The following is a 26,511-nucleotide window of genomic DNA, read 5'->3' as shown; positions in this document are numbered from 1 at the left end:
AAACTAGAAGCTGGTACCTTTCAAATGAAGTCTTGCATATTCACTTTCTTATTATTATGTTATATCATGCATTATGATTTTTCTCCTAAACACTGTTCGATTTCCTAACCTGAATCCCACCCACTACCCCAGATGAGCTGCCAGAGGTTAACCCTAACCCTGTCCTGTATTTAGGAGAAAGGTGAAATGGTCTCTTATAGGGAAAATAAATGTGCATAGGTTTTCTCATGTGTCAGTTTGACTATTTTCTTTTTTTGCTGACTGATAATAAAAATAAAAGTTAACTTCTCATACTGGTTAGGATTAGTGTTGGGACTAGGGTTAGAACTGACCACAGAGGGTTAAGAGGTTAATGTATATTAAAGCAATTTGAATGTAATGAGGGAATAGATTTCATGGATAATAATGGAAAATAACACAGAAAAAACAATATACATCTGAGTTTTATCACCTAACCCACTTGAAACGACTGTTATGTATGCTGGAGATTAAAAAAGACAAACTCTATCTAAACTTTTATGGTTCTTATTTAATAATCTTTTTTTTTTTTTTTTTACATATAATGTCATTCCTGTAACTGTATGTATTGCATATTTTTGTGCAATGGTCTGCAACTATTTCCCTGCACGGTTTGATCTCTGTCCACAGAGCCAACTGAAATAATAACACCAGAAATATCAGGTGGTCTAAACTCTTCTTCCCCAAAGCGGATTCTGGATCTCAGTAATGGAAATGACAACAGCAACAATTGAAAAACAAAAGTTAGACAGTATGAGCAACACATAAAACTACATGGATAATGATTTAATAACAGAAAACTTTAATGGATGCCTTCGTAACAGGAAAAATGCCAATTTGAATCTTACATAGCCGATCAGATTTTTTTAAACTTGCAATTAGTTCATAAAACATAAGGAAAGCATCCCTTAAAGCTTTCATAATAATAAACATAATAATAAACATAATAATAATGATAATAATAATAACAATAATAATAATGAGAAAGGGGCCGTGTACCTGGGGCAGCAGGTGTGTCTCCCTGTGGGCTTGTCACGGGTGACCTGTTATAGCCAAAGGAAGTGAAAAGTGGAAGCAGTGGCTGATGGGAATGTGGTGGAGGAGGAGGCGGTGGAGGCAGGATATGGATCTGATGGAACGTGGTGTCGTTGCCGTTGACTACTGCGTTGGCAGGGGCAACCGTCGCCGGGGCAACCAGCGGTATCTTTTGAAACTGTTGAGTGCAAATGACTGTGCTGGCCAAACCTAGATAACACCCACCGTGACGACACACGGAAAACACACACACAACCAGCCAACAGTGAGCCACCACCACGTGACAAACAAACGACAAGACAGAGAATTACATGTAAGAAAAAAGGGAAGAAAAAAAAGGAAAATTAAAAACAAGGACTGAAGTTAGAACTCAAACCAAGAGGAAGAGGGGAATGAAGGACAAAGCTGATGTAGTAGATGCAGTGAATGACAAACAGCTGTGAGCATCAGTGGAATGAAATGAACGGAGCGCTGCCGTGAAAGTGGAAATGGGCTGAGGGGCTGATAATAAACTTGCACTTGAATCAAGCAGTGGTACTGTGCAAAACAGCAAATATGTTCTGTTGCATGTTATTAGCTACAAGTGTTACTTCTACGTAACATGTAGGTCTTTCACTCACATGTGCCAGTTTTAGTAAATGTTGGTGGTAGAGACCTGCCTCAGCACAGAGGAGCAAATGAATATAAATATCTTGTTTGTATCAACCATTGTGGAGAGGCTGTGTAGCATCTTACGACAGCAGCTGCATACTTTTGTTGGAATAGCATTTTATTTTTCATGTTAACATAATAACAACTTTTAGAATATGGAAAGAAGACGTTCTGAACCAGAGATAGCACTTTAGTAATGAAGCTAGCTGAACACATGCTAACCTGATGCTAACCTGATGCGATGTTAGGACTGTCCTCTCTCTAGTGTGCGAGCTAACAACATAATTGGCCATTCAATATATTTTATTCCTTACAGGTGCATACTTAAAATGTATTTCACTTTTGTTGTATTAGTATTTTGTGTATTATTTTCACTTTAAATTTGCTACTTTGTTGCAAGTCATTAGCCAGTTGTAACCAAACAATAAAATGTAGCATTGATGACTCCTAGCTTTAGTACCGGCTGGATAAGTAGCCACCCTTTGCTTTGTTGACAGCGCTGCAAACCCTTGGCCTTCTGTCACTGACCTTCATGGTGTAGTCACCTGAAATGGTTTTCACTTCACAGGTGTGCCTTGTCAGAGTTTATTTGTGGAGTTTCTTGCCTTCTTAATGAGGCTGGGACCATCAGTTGTGTTGCACAGAGGTCAGGTTGGTACGCAGCTGACAGCCCTATTTGACAACTGTTAGAATTCATATTATGGCAAGAACCAATCAGCTAAGTAAAGAGAAACGACAGTCCATCATTACTTTAAGAACTGAAGGTCAGTCAGTCCATAACATTGCTCAAACTTTGAACGTGTCCCCAAGTGCAGCAGCAAAAACCATCAAGTGCTACAATGAAACTGGTTCACATGAGGACACGAAAGGAAGACCAAGAATCGCCTCTGCTGCTGTGGATAAACTCATCCAAGCCACCAGCCGCAGAAATCGCAAGTTAACAGCGCCTCAGATTAGAGCCCAGATGAATGCCACACAGAGCTCCAGTAGCAGACACATCTCTACATGTTTAGAGGAGCATGAATCAGGCCTTTATGGTCAAATAGCTGCTAAGAAACCACGGCTAAGGAAAAGCAACAAGAAGAAGAGATTTGTTTTGGGCAGAGAAACACAAGGAGTGGACATTAGACCATCTGTGCTTTGGTCTGATGAGTCCAAATTAGAGATCTTTGGTTCCACCTGCCGTTCAGCAGAAAAGCTGAACGGAGGATGGAGGTGTGGTGTACCATTCCATCCGGGTTGCGTTTAGTTGGACCATCATTTATTTTTCAACAGTACAATGACCCCAAACACACCTCCAGTGCTGTTTGACCAAAAAGGAGAGTAATGGAGTGCTAGCCAGATGCCCTGGCCTCCACAGTCACCTGACCTAAAACCAGTGGAGATGGTTTGGAATGAGATGGACCTCAGAGTGAAGGCAAAAGAGCCATCGAGTGCTCAGCATCTCTGGGAACTCCTTCAAGAATGTTGCAAAACCATTTCAGGTCACGACTTCGTGAAGCTCATTGAGAGAAGGCCAAGAGTGTGCAAAGCAGTAATCAAAGCAAAGAGTGGCTACTTTGAAGAATCTAAAATTTAAAGCACGTTTTGAGTTATTTTACACTTTTGTGTTTAATTCCAAATGTGTTCATTGGTAGTTTTGATGCCTTCCACATTTTACTGAAGTCTATAATTCTATATAATGTATTGCTAGTAGTAGCAGCAGCACAACACTAGCACAACAACGCTGACTTAACAAACCTGCAAAACATTTATAGCTAATATATCTATAATATTTATAACTAGATAATTGCCTAGACATTCTTTCACAAGCTAGCTGCTAAAGTTTGTTCTGTTTTTGTGATTGGTCACTCTACACTGAAACTAAACGCTTAAATGCACGAGCGTTATTACAACATTTAGGACAAATTATGAACGGTTGTCTCTGAAAGGTTTTGCTGCTGCTTCCCTGTTAGCGGGAATAAAAGAGCAGATGAGAGCAATATAACATGGAGAGGGAACTGACTGAGAGAAAAGAATAATTAAAAATTGATGAAAAACAGCTGAGTAAATGAAACTTCCTGTTAGAACAGCTGCTGCTGATGCTGCACAGTGTGTATCTGTGTATGCGCGGATGAGCGGTAGCAGTGATTAGTCAGTCTGGCTCTGCAAGCCAAGTGGGAGCATTCCAGCTGTTTCTGCACTGCATACAGCTGCCGTATACAGTATAAGGCGGCGTACAGCTGTTGCATGATTTAGTGTATGAAAGGATGGGTGATGCCACAATAGTGCCGAGGTGGTAATGCAGTGTGCAAAGGTAATCAGAGGAGGACGTGATGAGCATGAACAGACAACAGGTAACGGCTGTCAGTGGTGAGCAACAATTAGAGACACTCATACAGACTAAGACAAGAAGACATATACTTGTAAACAGAACTACCAGACCTATAGGGACCAACACGACAAACAATTAAAAACATCTGAGCCTCTCTGTGGCTGCTCAGTCACACCGAGATGACAGGATGGGTCTGAATATGTTGTGTACGTTTCATCCAGGTGAATAAAAGCTGATTAAGATGGAGGGGCGCACCAAGCAATGAAAGTTTACATGCTAAACAAATAAATGTTTGATACTTTGGGGGAATGTCTATTCATGCAGAGGGTTAGAAGACAACAGCCAGTAGTTTCATCTTAAACCCTGAAAAAAGGTTTAAACTAAAACATGTTTATACTTTTTTATAAAATCAGATCTAGCGTGCTAAATGTTAAGCTTTAAAGGTGCTATTAGGGAGATTTTCTTACCTCTGATCAAAGCCAGGCTAGCTGTTTTCAGTCTTGCTAAAGTTAAGCTAATCGGCATACAAATACGACATGTTGTCAGTTTTCTCACCTAATGCTACTTTTATAGCATTTGGTGAGAAACAACAGGGTAACTACTTATATAAAATACATAAGCACACATTTCTGAGCTCCATTAAGCCACTTGTGCTAAGCTAAGCTAAGCTATCTGCATGCTAGGAGCAGCACCTTAATATTATCGTTTCCCATGTAAAGGCAGACATTTTTATGTCAAATTAGTCCTTTCATGTACGCAACTAAAAGTACATAAATGTTTAGCTTTGGTTTTATTTATATTTTCCTGTCAACATTAAGAGGTGAGGGTAAGCTGCAACCACAGACATGTAAAACATGGACGTAGCTTTTGGGCTGGAAAGATTTGGTGCAAACGCTTTTCACTCATTTCAGGCCACACTGAATAAAAAAAGTCTATTTTCTAAATGTTAGTCATACTGTGTTTAAAAATAGAGGATTATCTGCGTTAAGCTCATTGGCAAACATCATGTGATCGACAATTCGTTAACCAATGAGCAACCGGTTTCACTGCCAGTGTGTGACATCATGGTGACTTCATCCGTCTTTTACACTGTCTGTGGTGGCATAAGAAAGATGTTGATAATTGTGGGATATATAACCTTGTGTCGACCACCTGAATGTTTTGGGTTTGGGGGTTTTTTGTTATGATTTTTTCCCCAGGTTGATGCTGTACTATCAAAAATTCCACCAGGCTTGGACCTTAACTTGAGCAATGCGGAGATGACAGGTGGCTGTATGGTACCACTTTGATGCTGGCTGACTCACAGACAGCTCCTCTCCCACTGTATGAGATGAAAGCGATGAAAGTCTCTGATGTGACTTCTATTTTAACTCGCTCTATTCAAAAAAAGCTGGCTGAGGGTTTTTATCGAATTTACCTTTAATGTACGGGTTTTACAGATGTTTGCCTCCGAGTATCTCCTGCGTTCGCTCCGAGTGTGCACACGTGCCTGACTCATGTGCAGAAGCTTTTTAGCAGCCAGCTTCATCAAAATTTCAAAAGCAGCTCCAACACGACCTTACATGCGCGCACATATACACGCAAACTCACCTGTGCGTTTGCTGATGACCTCCACCATGGTGGATGGAAAGTAGCCCACGCGGTCATTTCCTGTCCGGTTGTCATGGATACAGCCTTTCCAGCGTCCGTCGGGGTGCTGCTCCAAAACCTGCGAGGCGAGCACATCCACTACATTAAATGTGGACAATACATAAATTAATAAATGATTAATACCACAGAATTTAATTTAAAGCTTTCCAACGTGATTACTTTATAATTTTATTCTTTTAAAAAACACAAAGCTGCACATTTGGTGCTGAATCCCCAAAGTCAACTTGTTCATTCAGACCCTGAGGAAAAAAGCGTTGGCACTACTTGGCTTCCTCACTACTGTAATAAGTCCCCAAAGGCTTCAAACATGCTCATAAATATCCATCACTGCGATGAAGGGAGTGAAAACATGCTTCTGTAAAACACGCTCACGGCAAATAAAGGATGCTGAAACCATCGTCCTTGCATTTCTGATTCCAGTAAACTGCAACGATGGAAAAGTGTCCTATCTGTTAGGCTAATCAGTGGATTGGAGGTAGGACTCTGAGTCTGCAGGGATTACGCAGTGTCACCATTTTTTTCAAATGTTTGGTAAATCATTTCATACAAAATGGCACTTTTTGTTTTTTTCTGGCAGTGAAAAAACAAATATTCACATATGACACACTTCTTTTAATATTTTCAAGGTTTTTTTTCTTCGTTTAAAACCTGAATGATGAAATCACTGCCAGAAATATGACATTTTTTGTGTGTTTGTTGACCCTTTATATCATTTATTATCAAATTTTAATCTGCATATATGAGTTGTCATTTCTATCACATTTGATACATGAGCCATATTTTTGCAATTTAGTCTTGAAAAATTTGTCATGCAATTTATATCATTTTTTGAGGGTAAAAAAAGTCATGCTGATGATGTAGACGTCTCAAAAACTCACAAAAACACATGTAACCAATACCATACGCTTGGCTTTCAAGGGTTAGCTAAAATTAACAATATTGTAACTGCCCCTGAAGCTACTCTAAGAGGCCGGTGAAGAATTTATATTTTTTAAAGAACAATATTCGTGCACTTTTCAAGCTTCAGTGGAAATGTATCCACCTATTTGAACTTCCAGAATTAATAGCTTATACAAAACAGTTATGAATGATCAGCAGCTCGTTTCAATCATATTATTATGGAAGACAAAGTTTTGCCTCACAAATTTACAGCTTTTTTAAAAATTCATGAGCCTCCAATGAACACAATACACCATCACACTAAATCCTCTTGCTTCTGACAGGAACAGCTGCTTTACCGTGATGACATCTCCTGCTTTGATGTTGAGGCTGGTCAGGTCATAGTTGTTGCAGTAATCCTTCAGAGCTCGAACCTGAAGGGCTGCAGACGCATCTGAGCGGCAAAGAAAGTAAATTATCATTGTGAAGTTGCTACACAATAATGATGAACTGTGCAGAACAATCCTATTGATGTAAAAATGTGTCAATAAAGAACTTTACATTCTCAACATGACATCATTATTAATTTATCACAGTATAGTTTTACCTTTAAAAAGCACGACCAAAAGAAACTTGATAGAAAAGTAAACTGTAAATACATATATGATAATTGAATATATGAATACAGTTTTTAAAAGTATACATTTGTAATTCTATAATTATAATAACGGGTAAACTGGCTGCTTGTTTGAGATGGATGCAGTCTGTACTGCTAGCAGCTGGTTAGCTTAGCACAGGGGTGGGCAACTCCAGGCCTCGAGGGCCGGTGTCCCTGCAGGTTTTAGATGTGTCCTTGAACCAACACAGCTGATTTAAATGGCTAAATTAGCTCCTCAACATGTCCTGAAGTTCTCCAGAGGCCTGGTAACGAACTAATCATGTGATTCAGGTGTTGACCCAGGGTGAGATCCAAAACCTGCAGGACACCGGCCCTCGGGGCCTGGAGTTGCCCACCCCTGGCTTAGCACAATCATTTTGTTGATTAAACTATGTCTGTCCATTGTGCTTTTCATTCGACCATCTATTCCTCTCTTTTGTTACAGATACAAACATCCATCCTACCCCTCAGCAGTTGTTTGATCTCTTTGCTGGCTTGTGTTGCAGTGAACTGGTAGACGATGTCCAGCGCAGTCTGGCTGTACGTGTTTCTCACAGTGGCATTGATACCACTCTGCAGAAGAGGGGACAATTTACAATTCTGGTTATTACATTAACAGCCCTGTAACAGCCGTCTGCATACAGCAAAAAGATCCCACGAAACACACTCTATCCAGCTACTTAGACTCAGAAATGAGAACATCTAGATGCTGATTAAACGCCGTAGGGATGCGATGATTTACCATAATTGACGTCAGGATAACATAACCCTAACTCCCTGGGCCTCTTCTGCTAATTACACCCGCATCTTACTTTTCTGCCGAGGCAGCTGAGAGCCAGAGAGCAATATCACGTTTAAATCTGTTGACACAAATGTAGGCCGAGGGAACAAAGATGAATTCAGTCCAAAGACGCTTCAGGGTGAAGGCTGGTAACCTTTTCGCAGCTCGGGAGCTAAATGACACGGTTAGTTTATTGTGCCGAAACACACACAGTCACTTAAGCATGAAACCTCGTGGCGTGTTCAAATCAACCATACAGGCGGTCGTTTCGTTATTTGCCCTGCTGGCATAATTTTGAGCATAATTATTTCTCCGCGGGAGTTTGCTTCATTCATCCTGGCGGCTGTTTACATCCCGCCAGATGCAGATGCGCAGGCAGCTCAGTGCGCACTCGCGGAGCAGATACTGCACATGGAGCGGACATTCCCGGACTCTCTCATCATTGCTCTTGGGGACTTTAACAAAGCCAATCTGAGCCATGAGCTTCCCAAATACAAGCAGTATATTAAATGCCCGACCAGAGAGGAGAGGACATTGGACCACTGCTACAGCACGATCAGCGGGGCCTATCGTGCGGTGCCCCACGCTTCACTCGGACTTTCTGACCACGTCATGATCCACCTAATCCCCGCGTACAGACAGAGGCTGAAGTTCTCCAAACCTGTCGTGAGGACCAAAAAACTGTGGAGCAACGAGGCTGTGGAGGAGCTTCGCACGTGTTTGGAGTCTACAGACTGGGACACAATGAAGGCTGCTTCTAACAGCTTGGACGAGTTTACGGACACTGTCACCTCCTATATCCACTTCTGTGAGGACAGCATTGTGCCATCACGCACCAGGGTGAGTTATAACAATGACAAACCCTGGTTTACTCCTAAACTCAAAAAGCTGTGGCTGGAAAAGAGTAAGGCGTTCAGAAGCGGAGACAGGGACTGCTACAGAGAGGCCAAGTACAGGTTCACTAAAGAAGTGGACATTGCCAAACATCAGCACTCTGAGAAGATGCAGCAGCAGATCTCAGAGAATGACTCGGCCTCTGTGTGGAAAGGTTTTAGGAATATTACAAACTACAAGCCTAAAACCCCCCACTCCACTGATGACTTGCTCTTGGCCAACACCCTTAACGACTTCTACTGCCGTTTTGACGAGCCATCAGGCAGCCTTCACACCTCCAACGGCCCCAACAATAGAGGCACTTTGGACACTCATTCCCCCACCTCTCCCCCCTCCATAGAGCCATCACCACCTTCAAACTGTTCACCTACAACACCCCCCTCCTCACCCCACACAAAAGAGGATTTCACACCACCTCCTCCCACCACAACTCTTCATATTCATGAAGCAGATGTGAGGAAGCAGTTTAAGAACCTGAATGCTCGGAAAGCTCCCGGCCCAGACGGTGTGTCTCCTGCCACCCTCAGACACTGTGCAAACGAGCTGGCCCCAGTGTTTTCTGGCATTTTCAACTCCTCACTGCAGGCATGTCATGTGCCTGCCTGCTTCAAGTCCTCCACCATAATCCCTGTCCCCAAGAAACCTATGATCACTGGACTAAATGACTACAGACCCGTGGCTCTGACATCTGTGGTCATGAAGTCTTTTGAGCGCCTGGTTCTCTCCCATCTCAGGACCCTCACGGCCCCCCTCCTGGACCCCCTGCAGTTTGCATATAGAGCCAACAGGTCTGTAGACGACGCCATCAACATGGCCCTACACTTCATCCTGCAGCATCTGGACTCCCCAGGAACCTACGCCAGGATCCTGTTTGTGGACTTCAGCTCTGCCTTCAACACCATCCTTCCAGACCATCTCCGAGGCAAGCTTTCCCAGATGAATGTGCCTGATCCCATCTGCCGGTGGATCACTGACTTCCTGACGGACAGGAAACAGCATGTGAAGCTGGGAAAGAATGTCTCGGACTCCCGGACCATCAGCACCGGCTCCCCTCAGGGCTGTGTTCTTTCTCCTCTGCTCTTCTCCCTGTACACCAACTGCTGCACCTCCACCCACCAGTCTGTCAAGCTAATCAAGTTCGCAGATGACACCACCGTCATTGGGCTCATCTCGGACGGGGACGAGTCTGCCTACAGGAGGGAGGTTGAACGTCTGGTGTCCTGGTGCAGCCACAACAACCTGGTGCTGAATGCCCAGAAGACAGTGGAGATTATTGTGGACTTCAGGAAGCACACAGCCCCACTCCCCCCCATCATCCTGACTGACACCCCCATCACCTCTGTGGACTCGTTCCGCTTCCTGGGTACCACCATCACCCAGGACCTGAAGTGGGAGCCCACCATCACCTCCGTCATTAAGAAAGCCCAGCAGAGGATGTACTTCCTGAGGCAGCTGAAGAAATTCAACCTGCCAACACGGACGATGATGCAGTTCTACACTGCAATCATCGAGTCCATCCTCACCTCCTCCATCACCGTGTGGTACGCTGGAGCCACTATCAGGGACAAACAGAGACTGCAGCGTGTTGTGCGCTCTGCTGAGAAGGTGATTGGCTGCAGACTCCCATCTCTGCAGGACCTGTACACCTCCAGGACACTGCGGCGTGCAGCTCGGATCTCAGCTGACCCTTCTCACCCTGGACACAGTCTGTTTGACCTGCTGCCCTCAGGCAGGAGGCTCCGGTCCATTCGCACCAGAACCTCTCGCCATAAGAACAGTTTCTTCCCCTCTGCTGTTGGACACATGAACAATAAACGCTGTGTTCACTGCATCATTCTATGTTTGGCACTGATCACCACCTGCACTCATGTATATATCATGTATATATCTATCCACTTAGCACTTTTAATTCTTATTTTTATATTTTTATGACAGTATGTTTGCACTGAAGCACCGCAGCAATTTCCTAATGTTGTAAACCTGCTCAACATTTGGCAATAAAACCCTTTCTGATTCTGATTCTGATTTTTATTTAGGTGGATATAGGACACACTCAGCATTCATGTCAGTATTTAGTAAAATGATGTTAAATGTTTACTAATAAATATCATGTGTTTTCCAAAACAAATCAGAAACATCAGTTTGAATAGCTTTATGTAGCATTATTATCACACTGACCTTCAGCTTAATCTATTGACCATGGAGGAAAGGTCAGAGGTCAAAGGTGACATGATTGCAAATCTTTAGGTGAGCTGGATTCCAGATTAGTTATGTGCAGTAGCGCAATCCTGCTGCTACCTACTGCACCCCTGCATGTGCACTGAGACACAAACCCAACTCTTTGCAGCTGTAGTTCCACTCACCTCCAGCAGGAGTCTCACTGCTTCAGTCTTTCCACAGAGGGCAGCTTCATGCAGGGCAGTGCCTGCTTTGGTCTGCCTGTTTATGTCGATGCCAGCCTGGATCAGCAGCCTGCCGGGAGAGGCACCAGGCGGAACAGAGAGCGAGAGAGGATAAAACAGGCAAGTTCAAAAGTATAATAAAAGACAACGAGGACAGGTGACGTGAGAAAGATCATTTCAAAAGAGAGAGGTGAGAAAATCAGGAGAGGTGTTAAAACACTGATGCGCACATGTAAGCATGCGGGAACAAGGGGACTCCAAGGTGGGAGCATGTGCACAAAGGAACATTAAAAAATAGAAAAATATACTTTTGATCAAAATGTTTACATAAGGAGCCAAATATAATTCTATTTAGTTATTTTGCTGAATCACACTTTAAGCAGGACATATTCAGGTCGTTCTGTTTGATACACTGGTTACTTTTTACATACAACATATAAAATATGAAGATGTTGAATATCAGAGAGCTCTGATAGTCTTGAGGAATCCGCTGTGCGCTGCACGGTGTGCTATCTCGGTCTATGGGAGCCAGACCTGAGCTGACCTTGCTCAGCTCAGGTCTGGCTTCCTATTTCATGATGTCATTCATCGAGCTTCCTGATTTGCAACAGTAACTCTAAAGACTAATTTTGTTTTATGGATGGCATCTTTTTTACAGTGGTGGAGACAAGCGTCCACCCTCTGATGTCTTTATTAATTATAATGGTGACTGCAGCAGCAGACGGCTGCCCCTCCCTGAGCCTGGTTCTACTGTGGGATTCTTCCTGTGGTGGGAGTTTTTCATCCCCACCATCGCCAAGTGCTTCCTCACAGGGAAACTGAACTTAAGTAGCAAAGACTGAGGATCACTCAGATCTGTTTGGCCACATAGCACACATAGCTACTAAACATCAGCATGGTAAGTGTGATGATATCAGGACACTGATGTTAGCTTCTAGCTTAGCCGCAGGTAATTGAAAAATCTGTGTGTCCATCAGGCCACACAGGCTGTACTTGTTTGTAGCATCAGTCACTGATAATGTTGGTCTTTTTAATTGGATTTGTTGACAATGAGTACAGAAAATCAGCAGTTTGACCCATAAAATGACAGGATCAGAGAAAAGTTCATTAAAAAATAAATAAATAAACGACAGAAAGAAAATGAAAAAGCTGCCAAAAGCACGTTTAATTTTCCTCTTACTGTGAGTAAGTGTGCGTGTTGTCTTCCACATGGCTGGCCATGACTAATGAGCATCATTTATCAGTGTCACTTCAGCCGCACCGTGCTCCATCAACTATGACAATCTTTATTCTCTGGCTCTGTTTTGAGCTCCTTTTCTCTCCATCTCGTCTTTTACTTCCTCTCTCTCTCCTGTCCTCCTGCTCTCTCCTATCTTCCCTCAGTTGCAGGTCTGTCTCTCATTTCTCATCTTTCACCACCTGCCTTTGTGTGTCCCCGCCAGGCAAGCCGGTGTCTGCACCGACACATACACAGCAGCTCTGAGTTACTTCAAAAGTATTTGAGAGCAAACGGAGAAACTAATGGACTCTGCCGTATGTGCGTTTACCCGCCGTGGCGCATCATTCAGCGGCGATCTTTTCAGGCTCTGTGCTAAACGCTGCCATCACCAAGGGAACGGGAGTCTTTTTGCCGCGATGCACGCTTGCAAAAAAATAAATGAATAAAACACAGATCCATGCTGAGATGAGCTTATAATGACTGAATATTTAGCGTGATAAAGTGCAGTGTGGATTTGGAGTGCCATCAGCTGTCTCCAGATCTCTACAGTGTATTTAGGACTGATGCATCAGCAGTGACTCTCTGCCATTTGCTCCATTATTCTTTGCCTGTGTTGGATTATACAGTTCCCCTGCTGTGTTACACATCTGTTTGATCAGCAGTCTGAGGAGGACATTTAAAGCCAGTTTATCATTAGTGTGTGTGTGTGTGTACCTGATGATGTCTATGTGTCCATTCTTAGCAGCTAGATGCAGCGGAGACGTCCCATTAGGGTCGGTCGTGTCTCCTTTTTTGGGCTCCAGCAAAGCAGCGCACATGTTACTAGACAGCAACAACTGGACCACCTTACACACACATAAACAAAGAGAAGATAAGCAACACATTGTTTCACTCTTGTTGACGAATACTGATTGAAACCGTAGGTTCTTACCCCAACTCTGCCAAACTCACAGGCCAGGTCCAGAGGGGTTTTCCCTGCGTTATCCACGATGCACGGGTTGGACTGGTGCTGCAGCAGCATCTCAGACTGGAGACGGGGCACACAGACACATGAGACAAAAATCCATACGCTCAAAGGGCAAAGAAAAGGGCACGAGTATCACAAGGATCACAATGTGAGAAGACAGCCTCTCACAAAACAGAGATGAAGACGTAGAATCAGAGCGCTTTTCAATACTGAGCTGTTTCTCTTATGACACAGATTTTTGTAGGCTTTTCTTTTTTTAAATAAACAATTTTAATACTGAGGGGGTCACTCCCACTAGGTTTATATCTGGGACTCTCCACCATTTGACCTTAGAACTGAAGAAGCTTCTCGGATGAGAGGTGAAACGTCTTCAAGCAACTTAAAGAAGTCCAGACGCTTTTCTTTGCAAGCTCCTTTGACTTTAATACTGAGGGTTTTTTCAGAAGTTACATTTTAACAGGCTTCTGACAAACACCATTTCCCATGATCCTCTACAAAGCAAAACTCTTAATTTGAAAAGCTCTGAAGGTAGCATCGAACGTTTACTCGATCCACGCCACAGGAACAAAAGAGTAAGGAGTGTAAAGGTGCGTTCGCCAGCTTGGAAACTAGATCGTTTGCAAAGCAAATTAAAGGAAGGATCAGTGTCTCAGCAAGGAGCCGCCCGAACAGCTTCAACCTGCTTCAGCACATATTGTCCAAGATTTTGTAAATGATCTGCAGGGATGAATACCATACTTCCCAGTTTGGTGTTGTGATGATGGCGAAGTCTTACCAGCGATTGTGAATAAAGTTTGTGGCGCACTCAGTCGGGTTGAGACCTGCTCTGCAGGACAAACTCTATGACAACATAAACTTGTTTCCAGCACAGGGCTCGAGAGTGCGACCACATTTCTCAATGGTGCGACTAAAAGAAATCCCAGGTCGCACCGGTGCGACCAGCTGTTCAAGTAAAAAAAGGTCTGCAACTCTGAAAGTCTGTGTGGTCAACAACAGACACACATCAGGCCCATATCGTGGTCTAAACCAATCAGAGATCAGATGCCCAATGTAAGATGCTCAGATTTAAGATGTTCACTTCGAGGCACTTTTAATTTTGACTTTCATTTTTGGAAATGTTTCATCACATTTGATCTCTGATGTGAAATGACCCGTCCATGTGAGGAGCCAAGTGGGCACAAACCGTGCCAGCCCACGTCCCCTGCAGCACAACAGCACTACTGTCAGCTTTTCCATTTAATTTGTAATACAGTAAATAACTCATCCATTACGTAACGCCCTCGGGATTTCATAATGGAACAAAAACATAAAACAGCATCGATGGAAGGCACAGCACAATCCCAGAATGTGACGCCTCACATGTTAGAGACTCCATTCTACATTATGCTGCATAAAAATACTATAAAAATGTTCTGCTCTCTCGTTACACTGGATAAAGTGTGCAGAACAATAAGATGTGCAAAGGTTTCAACACACTGAAGGCTGCATGGGTCTGTTAAAGGGACGGCCTTCTGACATTCAGACACAGGTCAGTTTGACTTCGTAGGCTATAAATGTTTACAGCTGACGATGTTTGTTAAGAAAAAAGAAGAATTCAGTAAATGCTGAGAGCGAGGCTGCACCACAGCAAGGAGTTCATTATGTTTTCCTTTCTTTGCAGCTTAAAATGAACAAATGAGAACGATACTGTGGGCTGAAGCCTCTAGTGTCTGTGTTTTTAAATGTCTCCTGAATGCTTTCAGTTTGCTTTGTTGGATTATAAATGATTCATTTTTCATCTGTAGTCAGTTTCTGTAACTTTTTGTATTTGAACTTCCACATGGAGAGCGGCTGCAGAGTAAAGCTTCAGTCCAGTTTGTTACCCTCTATAATCACAGATATTTAATCAAGTAGCAGCAGCGCGTCTCCAGCTGTGCAGCCAGCTGGATGTTACCTGCTGCAGTTGATCTGCTATATTTGACTGTTGTTTCTCTGCTAAGGCTGCTTAAGTACAGATTTAGTAGTTTGTTTACATTTACTGCTAATTGTGCCGATATATAAAAGCATGTGTGACTCCAGCCCATTTAAAGCAGTAGACATGCTCCTCGAAACAACTGCCGTTTATTTCACCTCTGTGACTTTTCTCTCCTCTGTTCTTCACTCAGTTAGTTTGTGCAGACAGATGTCTTTGGTGCTTTTTAAAAAACTCTCCCTCACCACATCCTGCTGGCCATGCTCAGCTGACTAGTGCAGAATAACTAATGGCCACAATATGTTACGCAAATAATATTGAGATTAGCATCTTCCTCCTGTGCTGCTCTCGTGCAGCGTTTGCTTCTTTGGTAAAACTACATGATACTCACCACATCGTAGTGGCCGTGCTGTGCTGACAAGTGGAGAGGAATTTGTCCTTCGTCTGATTGGCCGTTGACAGACGAACCCGACTTCAGCAGCATCTTCATGGGCTCTGCCTTCCCCTGCCAGGCTGCGTAGTGCAGCGGCCGCATACCTGCAGACCCACAGCGCGTAAACACAGGACGTGTCCATCGCACGCTCAGCTGCAGTACATCATCATGTGTTTCTTTACCTTTCTGGTCTCTGATGTCGACAGCAGCCTGTGACTCCAGCAGCAGAGAGATGAGCTCCAGGTTCCCATTAAGGGCAGCATGATGCAGCGGAGAAAACCTGTAGCACACACACACACACAGGTCACTGATAAATGGCGAGGCTTGGCGTGACAAATAGATTTAATAGCAGCTGATTAGGCTACAGCTGTATCTGCTGCAGAGCTACAAACTCCAGCGCAGCAGCAGAGATAAGATGGTGGGATACAGTCACAGGAGGAGAAGTATTTCATCAAGGAAAGGACGCGGTGACTGTGCACAAGGATAAAAAGCAAGCAGATGAGATCGATACGTCAGCCTTGATGTATCAGCCCAAGAGAGCGTCTGAGGAGGAGACGACAGGCAAACGTAAATGAAAGCAGGGATAAAACAGCCTGTTTCTGAGCCTTCCTAACATGCACACCTTCTATCTGACTCAGATCTGCTGTGACATGTGTGTCCTCGCTCCTCTGCCTGATTTGCTCCTGGCTGTCAAACACTGTCACAGTCCAGCTCGAGGAGCGTCTGCAGTTACCGTGACAAATCGTGAAGCCGAGGTAGCGAGCGTGTCTCCTGTTAAAATGCAGCCACATGAAATTTCAAACGCACACACAAATATAATAAATAATATTTAACTTTTATTGGGTAGAAACAGTCCAACTTTTATTGGACTGGACTAAAAAGGTCATGAGAAAAAAAGATCCAAAGAAAAGTGACCTGAACGGAGCCGTTCGTTAACCTGTGCTTAAGCATGTTTTACACCGCGGGTGTTAAACATGTCTGACACCACCGTGTTGGTGACCAGGAATCTGGCAGGAAGTGACCGATCAGAGCATGCACACAGAAAGCTGAGAAATCTGCACATTATCTGATTGACTCATACGTATATAAATACATACAGCGTTGTGCACAAGACACAAGGAGATATTTTGAATGCCTCCTTATTTTGTGCTTACTTCAAATGTTTAGTACATTTAGTAACCTTGATTTGTTAAATCATCAGTGGGCGGTGTTTTACCAGTGGCTGAGTTCACAGGTTTTCTGACGTGCGATGAACCACTTGCTATTTCCTCAAAAGACTGAACTGATTGAACTATAACTGGCAGCTGAAATCATACATGTTTTGGACACAGAGGGATTGTTTCTTCACATTCATCCGACAGCTTCAGCTAACTTCTTGAAAGATTCAAAGTATTTTAAGCAGGAATTTACGAAAAGCACCTGTGAAGAGGTTGTGATTCGAGTTTGATTGGTTCATGCTGAGGAGCATTTCTACTGCGGGACCCACCACACACACTCTGGCCTCCAGCTGGTTGTATTTTGGTTGTATTCCTATAGAACAGGAGGGTTGCTGAGTGCAAATGTAATAATTAAATGTGAATCTCTGTTAAATATGAACCATTTATCACAGTTATTTGCCCGTTTGACCCATTTAATCGTAGACTGATTGCAGAATGACGCAACGTTTACAGCAACTTTTTTTTCCCATTTTTTAATTGAATTCGAGAGGTAATTTATAAACAGTTGGTCTGTGTGACCATTCACATTAACACATCATGTGATCACAAAATTAATTTGAATAGTTTAATATTTGCCAATAATCCATCTGCACAGCAAAGCCACTCGTGTAGCTTCAATGTTAGCTTCTAGCACTTGCATAGCACTTTATTCAGCTGACGTGTAGCAACTTGTGCACGTCCACATCTCCCTTCAGTTGCAACGTATGCGCACTTACATGTGAATAAAAAGGGCTGAGAGAGACTCCAATAACAATATAAAGCATTTCCAGATTCCAGAGTTTTACCTCCAGTTGGCGCTTCACTGACTGGTAATTATGTAACAGACTACATCCTCTCATTTGTTTTAAAGATGCTCTTTTTCTATTAAAATGTGTCTGTTTTTTTCTGTTCAGGAGAAAAGTAAAAGCAGCGTTCTCTGCCTGATAACACAAATCAATGGGTCCTCATGTTTTCAGCTCTCCCGGCTCTATGGGGTGTCCTTGACCTCAGTCTGGATAAATGATGCAATATATCACCATTAAAAAGGCCAAATAACAATACACACAAGGTGCACCTGTGAAATCATTAACAAAACAAAAAGAAAACAAAGGAACATTTTCTGTCTACAGGTTTGTGCACACGTCTGTCACTCTTACATCTTCCTCCACAAGAACTCGTCTCGTAGTTGGAGATTTGTTTGTGGGTGTATCGCATTTAATGATGTCGCAGAAAGAAATCATAAATGTAAATGCAAATTATGAGGTTGAAGCTGGGGACTAAAGGAAAGCAGCACCACTGAAATAACACAAAAACCAAAGTGACGACAGTCGTCTGTAGACAGAACAAAGGACAGGAAACAGGAAACAAAACTGACCTCTAGCAGATCATTACATGAAGGAACCTTTTAAAAAACAAAAAACAAGCGCGTCCATGCTCACAGGTGTACACACGGGTGATCACACCCACAAACTACACCCTTTTTGGCTCCTACCTCAAAGCACACTGTGTTCTGTTGATCTTATGTGCTGCACAATAATGTTTAATATTTAGTATTTACTGTCATATTCCCATATATCATTGTGATGTTGTTTATTCTATTACTCTTGTTCTCTTCTGCTTGCTTTCTTTTTTCTTTCTCAGCAGGTGATCCAGGTGATTGATATATGCATTTTTTTTCTCTGCCCGTTCTGTTGGTTTTTGTCTTTTGCCCTTCTCCCCCGTCCCTCTTCTCAGCTGTTTCTCTTTCCCTCTTTCTTTCTCCCCTTCTTTCCCCCAGTCAAGTCTGTCCCGTATTCAGTAAGTGAAAATAAAATAAACAATAAAAGGTGAATCAAATGGACCATTACGGCAAGGCTGGGATGGTCAATTTGGTAAAGTAAATCCGTTGGGCATCTTTCTTTGCCTTTAGACAACAATTCTGATGCAAAAGAGCCAAACGGGACAGCCAAAAAAACAAAAAAAAAAGGAAACAAAACTGGAAATTCACATCTTTTTAAAGACAAGCTTTCTGGATGTGGCCGTGTGAGGCGTGTGCATCGACAACAAGCTGTGTCATCATCCTCTGCATCTCCGCAGCGACTCGTCTTCTTCCATTCGTGTTTAACTGCAGGGTTAAAAAAGGATAGTCTTACATAATGCTGCAATAGGCTGAGCCGGAAGGAAATGTGTGTGTCTGTGTGTGTGTGGGTCTCAAGACTGTGTCAGTGGGGTTTAGGGGGAGGGAAGCCCTTGGTTTTGGCAAGTACTCTAGTAAAACCTTCCATGAAATATTCATACACTTCTCCTGTTATTCTTCCTCATTTAAACCAAACCCTCGTCTGTCTCACTCTCAGCAGCTGATACGACGTCTCTCTGCAGCCTCATCCTTCCTCTCCAGGGTGTTCCTCGCTGCCTCATCTCTTTGAACTCTTTTTCTCCACTGTTTCCATCTTTTGCTTCCAGTTCCTGAGCCCCAAAGTCCTCCAGCAACAACTGTGCACCCAGTTATGCTACACTCTTCATACTATGGAGGCACCTGTCTGTCTTTGAGTAGTGATGGTGTGCTTATAGACATGGAAACAAAGGGAGATATTTGGAAATACCAAACACGTTCCAAACATTTCAATTTATTCTGCATTCTCTGATATGTTATCTTAGATTAGCACAAAGTCGTACTTCTCTCTCTTTTGAAAGGTTTTTGCAGTTTTGAGATCCTGATGCTCCGTCTGTAAATGTGTAAAGACAAAGGTTGTCCAAAAAATCGATGTAACGTCACTGCAACGCTGAATAAAGTTCTGTGTGTGGTCTGGCTCCAAACATGCTTTCCAAATACAACACTGACATTTTGTAATGTGTTTGCAGCTCTGTATTTACCACACGGCTAAATCCTGCTGGAGTGTCCCTTTAAAACACTAGCAGCTAAAGACAAATACAACACAAGCCACAACCCGCTCTCAAAGACAACACTGCACGCTGTTCTTGAATCCATATCCTACATCCATGTCAGACACCAGGGAGGCCACTTTAATATCTCGGGTTTTCACCTGCTGCCTGTTTGTTTATTTTTCTCCTATGAGCCTCACGAACGCGTCTCTTTCCCTCCTTCTCTTCATTTTTATGCCTTTACTCCAAATCAGCTTTATAACTCCTCTGCCCTGTAAGCACACACAGTCTGTTCATGCAGTTTTGCTGCGAGCCTCGTACCGGCCCTTTTCACCTGTCGCGCGCGCACACACACACACACACACACACACACACACACACACACACACACACACACTGTAAAGCCACATGGGTTGACCCATTTTCAGTAATGAGACATTTCTTATGCCTGTCAAGCTTTCCCGAGAAGCACGCCGCTCCAACAATCACACACTGGACTGAGGAGAGAGAAGAAAGGAAGGACGCCAGTCTGTCTCGTCACTCGTCTCTCCCGTCTGCTGGCGCGCAGTTCAGACGAGCTGCGTCTATGACAAACCGCATGTAAACCTGTTAATGTGTGTGCGTGTGTTGTTGCCAGCTCCTGGCTCACATATCACGCCGTCCTGTGTCTCTGTTGTCTACTAATCAATGTCTGTCACGTTGCCTGTACAGAAAGTGTGGGTCCTTTAGTTTCTCCTACTTTTTTCAGGCCATTAAACGCACCGCGCACACCCTTCTGTACATAATACCGGCTTTGTTTATTTATGCTTTTTATTCTTTTAGTTTAGTTATTTATTGCATTTATTGTTTGTGTGTTGTCCTCAAAGTAAGAATGTCATTGCTCAGCACATACACAGATAGTGATCCCTCTCAATAGAAGAATGTGCTGTTTTAATACTCTGATTACTTCATTTTCAGCTCCTGAAGATTCACAAATAATCTAAAACCACCAGCAGCTACAATAACGAGCCACTGGGCAACGAGCTGCTTCTATAACAGCTCCTCTGCCTGCTGTGGGCAATGAAATCGTTGTCGTTGTCATAATTACCAGGACTGAGAAGAATTTCCAGTGGACCTGTGCTGTTGTGGGCCCACTGTGGGCTATTAATATTGCAGCAGGCTTAGCTGACAGATGACAGTCACACACACACACTGGTTAGGTCACAACCCAGTTAAAAGTAGGGGAGAAAAACGTGTGGCTGCTTCCCAATGTGGTACAGTTCACCATGGACCTGACCTGAAAAGAGCCGCTATTCTCTAAATAACCAGTCCTGTACAAATAAACTCTGTTTGCTCGTGTGCTTAGTTTATGTGTACATGTCCAAACAAGCTCGACATGTTAAACCTTTAGTTTTACTAACTCTCACTGTAGGTTACCTCCTGAAACACACACACACACACACACACACACACACACACACACACACACACACACACACACACACACACACTCTATTCATTTAATTGCCTTCGAGCCTACCTTTTTATGTACAGAGAAATTATTAGCTCTTGTCGGTCATGGTCCAGGCTGGCTGCTACTTCGTGGGGAATGTTTTTCCATTCCTGCCTCTAAATCCAGGTGTTTCCCTCCTTAGGCGGAGTTCCTTTTTCCTGCTCTTGCTCATCTTACCTGCAGGTCATCATCATCATCATCATCACCATCGGAGCCAGTATTTAAGGACCAGCTCGAGCCGCCATTCTTCACCTGACCGTCTACCTGTGTCTTCTGTGATCCACGGCCCAGCTTCTCCACCGGACACTCACCTGGCCGCTCGCTCTAGATATCCTGCAAACCCACCCAACCCAATTCTCCTCTTTTACCAGTGAAACCACTCCCTGTGACACTGAGTGCATGTGATTACCTGTTAACCACGTCTCAGATGTTTAACCTGACTTTGACAACAAAGGTGAAAATGAAATAAAGGAGGAGCTTGCCTAACATGTTGGTTACAGTTGCTCCAAGACAGTAACAGTAACAGATTAAACTAATTAAATAATACATATATACCAGTTTACAAATTTAAGAAACAGCACTAATATATACAGATCACTCAGTTATAAATATCAAGAGTATTACACAAGTTAAATCAATATGATTGACATTTAATTCTAACCTGTGAAACGTTGTCATTCGTTAACCGCGTTGTATGAAGCTTTAAATATGCCAAAGATAAGAGTTTGACAAGTATAAAATAGTATTTTTGCACCAAAGGTGCCACCTCTGCCTGCCGGTGGTGCATACTGCGCTCGTCCTTCCATATAAAATTATTTAACCTCTTTTTGGTTAAATCATTTGTATTGATTTGACTTGACTTGTTCTAGTTCCAGCTCCAAGTAAATAAAGCCAATTCATCGTAGCGTTTTTAGGCCTTATATCTTTAAGTAGCATGTTCAGTGTGTTTATTTCCAGAAAAGCCCCCGTCCTCTGTGATACTTTCCAACAGCAAACCTCTACGCGTGCACAAACACACCCACTACAGTGAATACATAATGGCAGCTCTTCTGTAATGTCCTCTCATGTCTCAGTGGACATCTCCTTGTCAGGCTTTATAAAGAGGAATCTTCATCCTCGGTAAGTGGTTTGTTGTTGTCAGGTCGCTTGTGTCAATCGTACACATGTGAAAAGCCTTTGCTCTAATTTCTCATTTCCTCCGTTTTCAAAATATCTAAAAATAACCAAACTAGTGACGAGCATCACAGTGCAACACCAGCCTCCATTTTCACTCTGGAAACGTTGTTTTGTACACATGCACTGACGATGAAAGTTGCCAGCTATGACACGAGCTTCTTCTTTCTTCTTTTGCAGTTCATTAGGAGTCTTCGAGCCGCTGCCAAGAGGAGCAAATGAATCTAAAGTGAATCAGTTTATGCAGACTCATTACGTGCAATATTTATCCTGACCCATACATTTCTCTCAGAAACAATATTCATGAGTTATTTGCGCCTCATACCAGCCGTGTTAGCATCACCCGTACTCATTACTGTGAGAGGAATTAGGGGGCAAACAGGCAATAACACACTAATTAGATTAAACTGTTTAGTTTCACTCAGAGTGGGAACGCTGCTCTGCAAGGATTGCTCTTCATCTTTATCTTTGCAGAGGCCACTGTGTTTCGCACGCTTCGCAGTCTTTTTTAGCTCAGTTTAAATCATCCTCACCAGCTGAAGCTGGCATGAGTCGAGCTCCAAGGAATTTGCATTTCTATCTTCTCTTGTTTCCTGCTGCATTAAGTAGACAATCATGGATGAAGTGACAGTGAGTGAGCCAGACTGACAGAAAAAAGACGGACCACCGTGGAAGGAGAAGCAAAAAACAAGCGCGCTCAGGATTCGTGGGAACTCCTGGTACAAATGCTGATATTTATACTTGCATTCTAACTTAATTAAAGTTCACTCATGCATTTACATTTTTGTCCCCTTTGTCTTTTGAGCTAAACTGTTTAATTTCTTTTTCTTTTACAGTAGTACATGCTGATGAATTGTCGTGTACATCAATTAAAACAAGTACAGCGAAGTCAAAGCGATTCTGTTACAGCATCAGTCAAAAATGAGCTGGGTTATAGTTGCAATGTGCAAACGATTCCAGCCCAGAACTAATCTAGAGGAGTGGCACACAAAGGAAAAAATGCTTGGAGATCCACTGTTTAAACCGCATAGTTTTGGTATTCAGAAGTTAGTCCCTGCCTCTCTTGTGGGTGGTCTTACTTACTGGTTGGTCAGGCGTTGGAGCCATTTGGGGAAAAATGTAACCACAAGCAAAATTAGGTTGCTGTTGGAGTCCACAGATTCAGGACTCCTACTGCTCCTCTTTCCACAAGGTTAGGGCATGGTGGAAATGGTACAAGAATACAAATACCCAAGAGATCACTTAAATAAGAAGGTCGATCGGTCCACGTACTCTGGATACATGAAGGTTAATTCCCCACTCACCATGCGGACCAGTCTTTATCGTTCGAGCTCAGGTCGTCGACCAAAGGGCTGGGAGCAAGAGGGTCCTGCACCCTTCCAAGGACAACAATCTTCTGGACAGAGATCTCAGATGTCGTTCCTGGAATCAGTTGGAGCCACTTGCCAAGGTTGGGGGTCACTGCCCTGAGTGCTCAGATGTTCTCTAGCTAGTTAGCAATCACTAGTTTGTCCATATATATCTGGAAATTTCACAGGATCTTAGATCAGTCATTCTTGACCACCCTGGGGAGCGTCTCCCAGTTTGACCTCGGGACTTCCAGGCCATACTCGGCACAGATGTTCCTGTACACTATGCCGGCCACTTGGTTATGGCGTTCCATGTATGCCCTGCCTGCTGGCATCTTGCACCCTGCTGTTATGTGCTGGATTGTCTCAGGGGCATCTTTACACAGCCTGCGCTTGCACAGACAAAACCCAGCCTCTATGGATCTTGTGCTAGGAGCTTGTTCCTGTGCTGCTGTGATTAGTGCTTCTGTGCTGTCTTTCAGTCCAGCCGCTGATATTATTTATCGATATCAGCTGCTATTCCATGCATTTCTTCCATGATGGCTCCCCTTCTTACTCCTGTCTTTCCTCTGGTTTCTGCTGCCTGAAGTATTCACGAAGCACACAATCACTTATGGCCATCTTCCTGATGTACACATGGACCTTTATTGTTTTATGTTGGATAGTGGTTGTGACACTCACCAGTCTTTGGCCTCCTTCCTTCCGCTACAGTCTCAGGATGCTGGACTTGGAATAAAACCCTCCATGCATGGTCAGGTGCTTCCTTGTCTTGATGTCATTGGTCCATCTCCTCCTTTGGCCACCCTTTCATCCCAGAGGGTATCTAACCACCAGCAGGGCATAGGTGCTAATTGTCCTGATCTTGTTCTTCCCATTCAACAGACTCTTCAGGCATTCCCTTACACCCTGTTGGCATTTGGTGGTTGCAGCTTTCCCAGCGGCCTCTTCCTGATTACCATTTGCCTGTGGGATTCCAGGATACTTAGCTATCCTCAATCTCTGCAATGTTGCTTTCTGGTAGTACAATCCTCTCAGCTCTATGAGAAGAGTGTTAATCACAGGGAGTAGGGCTCAATGTAAAAATGTAGTTTCCTGTTTTGGTTTAGGAAGCATTGTTTTATTTAAAAATGACTAAGTGGCTCTCAAATACAGTCCAGAATTATCTAGATCCATGCAAGTGTTCCACCTACTGTCATTTCCACCAAGAGTAACACGTTGGGATGCACTGAGAGATATAACCTAACTTTAGTTAGCAGTTCATGCATCTGAAAGAATGCACATCGAAGACACTCCTGCAGCAGCCTCGCTAGCTTGGCTAATTTTCTATCAATTTCTTGATTCCCATCAGGGGTCGGCTACGTTTTTTTGTGGTTCTGTTAGTAACACAAGAATTGTTGGATATGATTCACAGGCGAGGGTGCATATTAGAAAGGAGGAATAGAAAGCTAGCATGTGAATGAGGGTGAAGTGAGTCACCGGGAGAATTTAAAGTTGATTTACTGATCGTTTCATGGCCGTCGCATTCTGACGGCCCAATAACATGCACCTGCAGCCTGCATTTCCACCTCGGCACAATCCTTTACAACCCTCATTAAACCCAACTCAAACATAACTGTAACACAACAAAGAGAAGACATAGAAAGAATATCATAACGTCTCTCCTTTGTTGTTTTCTTGGAAGTGTGTTTCAGATGACGCTGTGGTTTTTTTTTACCATCATTGATTGTTGTGAAGTGCAAAAAGGTGCTAGCAGGGGATTTACAGTATGCCGTTTGGGACACTCATTTGACGAATGTCTGCCTTAAAGCAATGGTTTATTTATTCATGCAGCTAATCTTGTCATGAATCGCTGTGCGGCAGGCGGGAGTTGGACCCAAAATGCAGGACTCAGACTCGAGGGAATGAACTCAAAACACAGCTTTATTTGCCGGTAAAACAAACATACAAACTAAACTAAACTGGGAAGCCACAAACTAAGAACTACAGGGAGATCCACACACAGCATGAGGGACGACGCGACACTGACTCAGAGAAACACAGGGTTTAAATACACTGGGAAGTAACGAGGGGAATGAGACACAGAAGGAGGGCACAGCTGGGAGAAATCAGGACTGACGAGACAAGCAAAGCAGGACGCATTCACATGAGACACGGACCATCAAAGTAAAACAGGAAGTATCACACAGAGACGCGAACTTGACACAGTGGAGACAGCAACTAAGAAATACAGAGACATAAACCATAAGGCAGAGGTCTAAGAACCAAAATACACAGGGAAATACTCAGCTGGGAACACAAGAGACTAGACTAGAGAGAGTAACAAAAAACCAACCATGAGAACATAATGCACAATGCAGAGTGACAGAAAACAAGAAACTCAAACATGCAAAGACACAATTACACAGAACAGAGGGGACACAGAGAGACATGAAGGGCAAGGGATCAAAACTAGAAGCCATAGAATAAATCACACACAAGTACAATAATACAAAAATCACAAAGAACTAAAAACGCTGGGTCAGGAGACCCAGGACCGTGACAAATCTTTAAGGAAAATGTGCTTGTTATAAACTGAATGTATATTAAT

The 26,511-nt window shown here is 43.2% G+C and overlaps 2 protein-coding genes across 7 annotated transcripts in view; both read right to left on the bottom strand.

Annotated features, from left to right (window-relative positions):
- Positions 1-26,511, bottom strand: part of caskin1 (CASK interacting protein 1) — a 122,797-nt gene that overhangs the window by 27,236 nt on the left and 69,050 nt on the right. For 5 of the 6 annotated variants that reach the window (XM_085402953.1, XM_085402952.1, XM_085402954.1 and 2 more), the window contains exons 3-11: positions 16,035-16,132; positions 15,811-15,956; positions 13,433-13,528; positions 13,216-13,346; positions 11,244-11,352; positions 7,670-7,778; positions 6,907-7,001; positions 5,609-5,726; positions 1,018-1,263 (exon numbers count right to left, since the gene is read on the bottom strand). In XM_085402953.1, coding sequence (XP_085259079.1) covers positions 1,018-1,263; positions 5,609-5,726; positions 6,907-7,001; positions 7,670-7,778; positions 11,244-11,352; positions 13,216-13,346; positions 13,433-13,528; positions 15,811-15,956; positions 16,035-16,132 — 1,148 coding nt within the window. The remainder of the gene's footprint in view (positions 1-1,017; positions 1,264-5,608; positions 5,727-6,906; positions 7,002-7,669; positions 7,779-11,243; positions 11,353-13,215; positions 13,347-13,432; positions 13,529-15,810; positions 15,957-16,034; positions 16,133-26,511) is intronic. The other variant, XM_085402957.1, reaches the window with a different exon arrangement.
- Positions 1-26,511, bottom strand: part of LOC146670826 (uncharacterized) — a 411,199-nt gene that overhangs the window by 377,788 nt on the left and 6,900 nt on the right. The gene's annotated exons all lie outside the window — the stretch shown is intronic.

The sequence above is a fragment of the Rhamphochromis longiceps genome, linkage group LG4 (assembly GCF_057381845.1).
Source record: "Rhamphochromis longiceps isolate RC_006_pf linkage group LG4, R_longiceps_female_GT1.1, whole genome shotgun sequence".
In the NCBI taxonomy this organism is placed as follows: domain Eukaryota; kingdom Metazoa; phylum Chordata; class Actinopteri; order Cichliformes; family Cichlidae; genus Rhamphochromis; species Rhamphochromis longiceps.
This window is presented reverse-complemented; position numbering and strand designations above follow the sequence as displayed.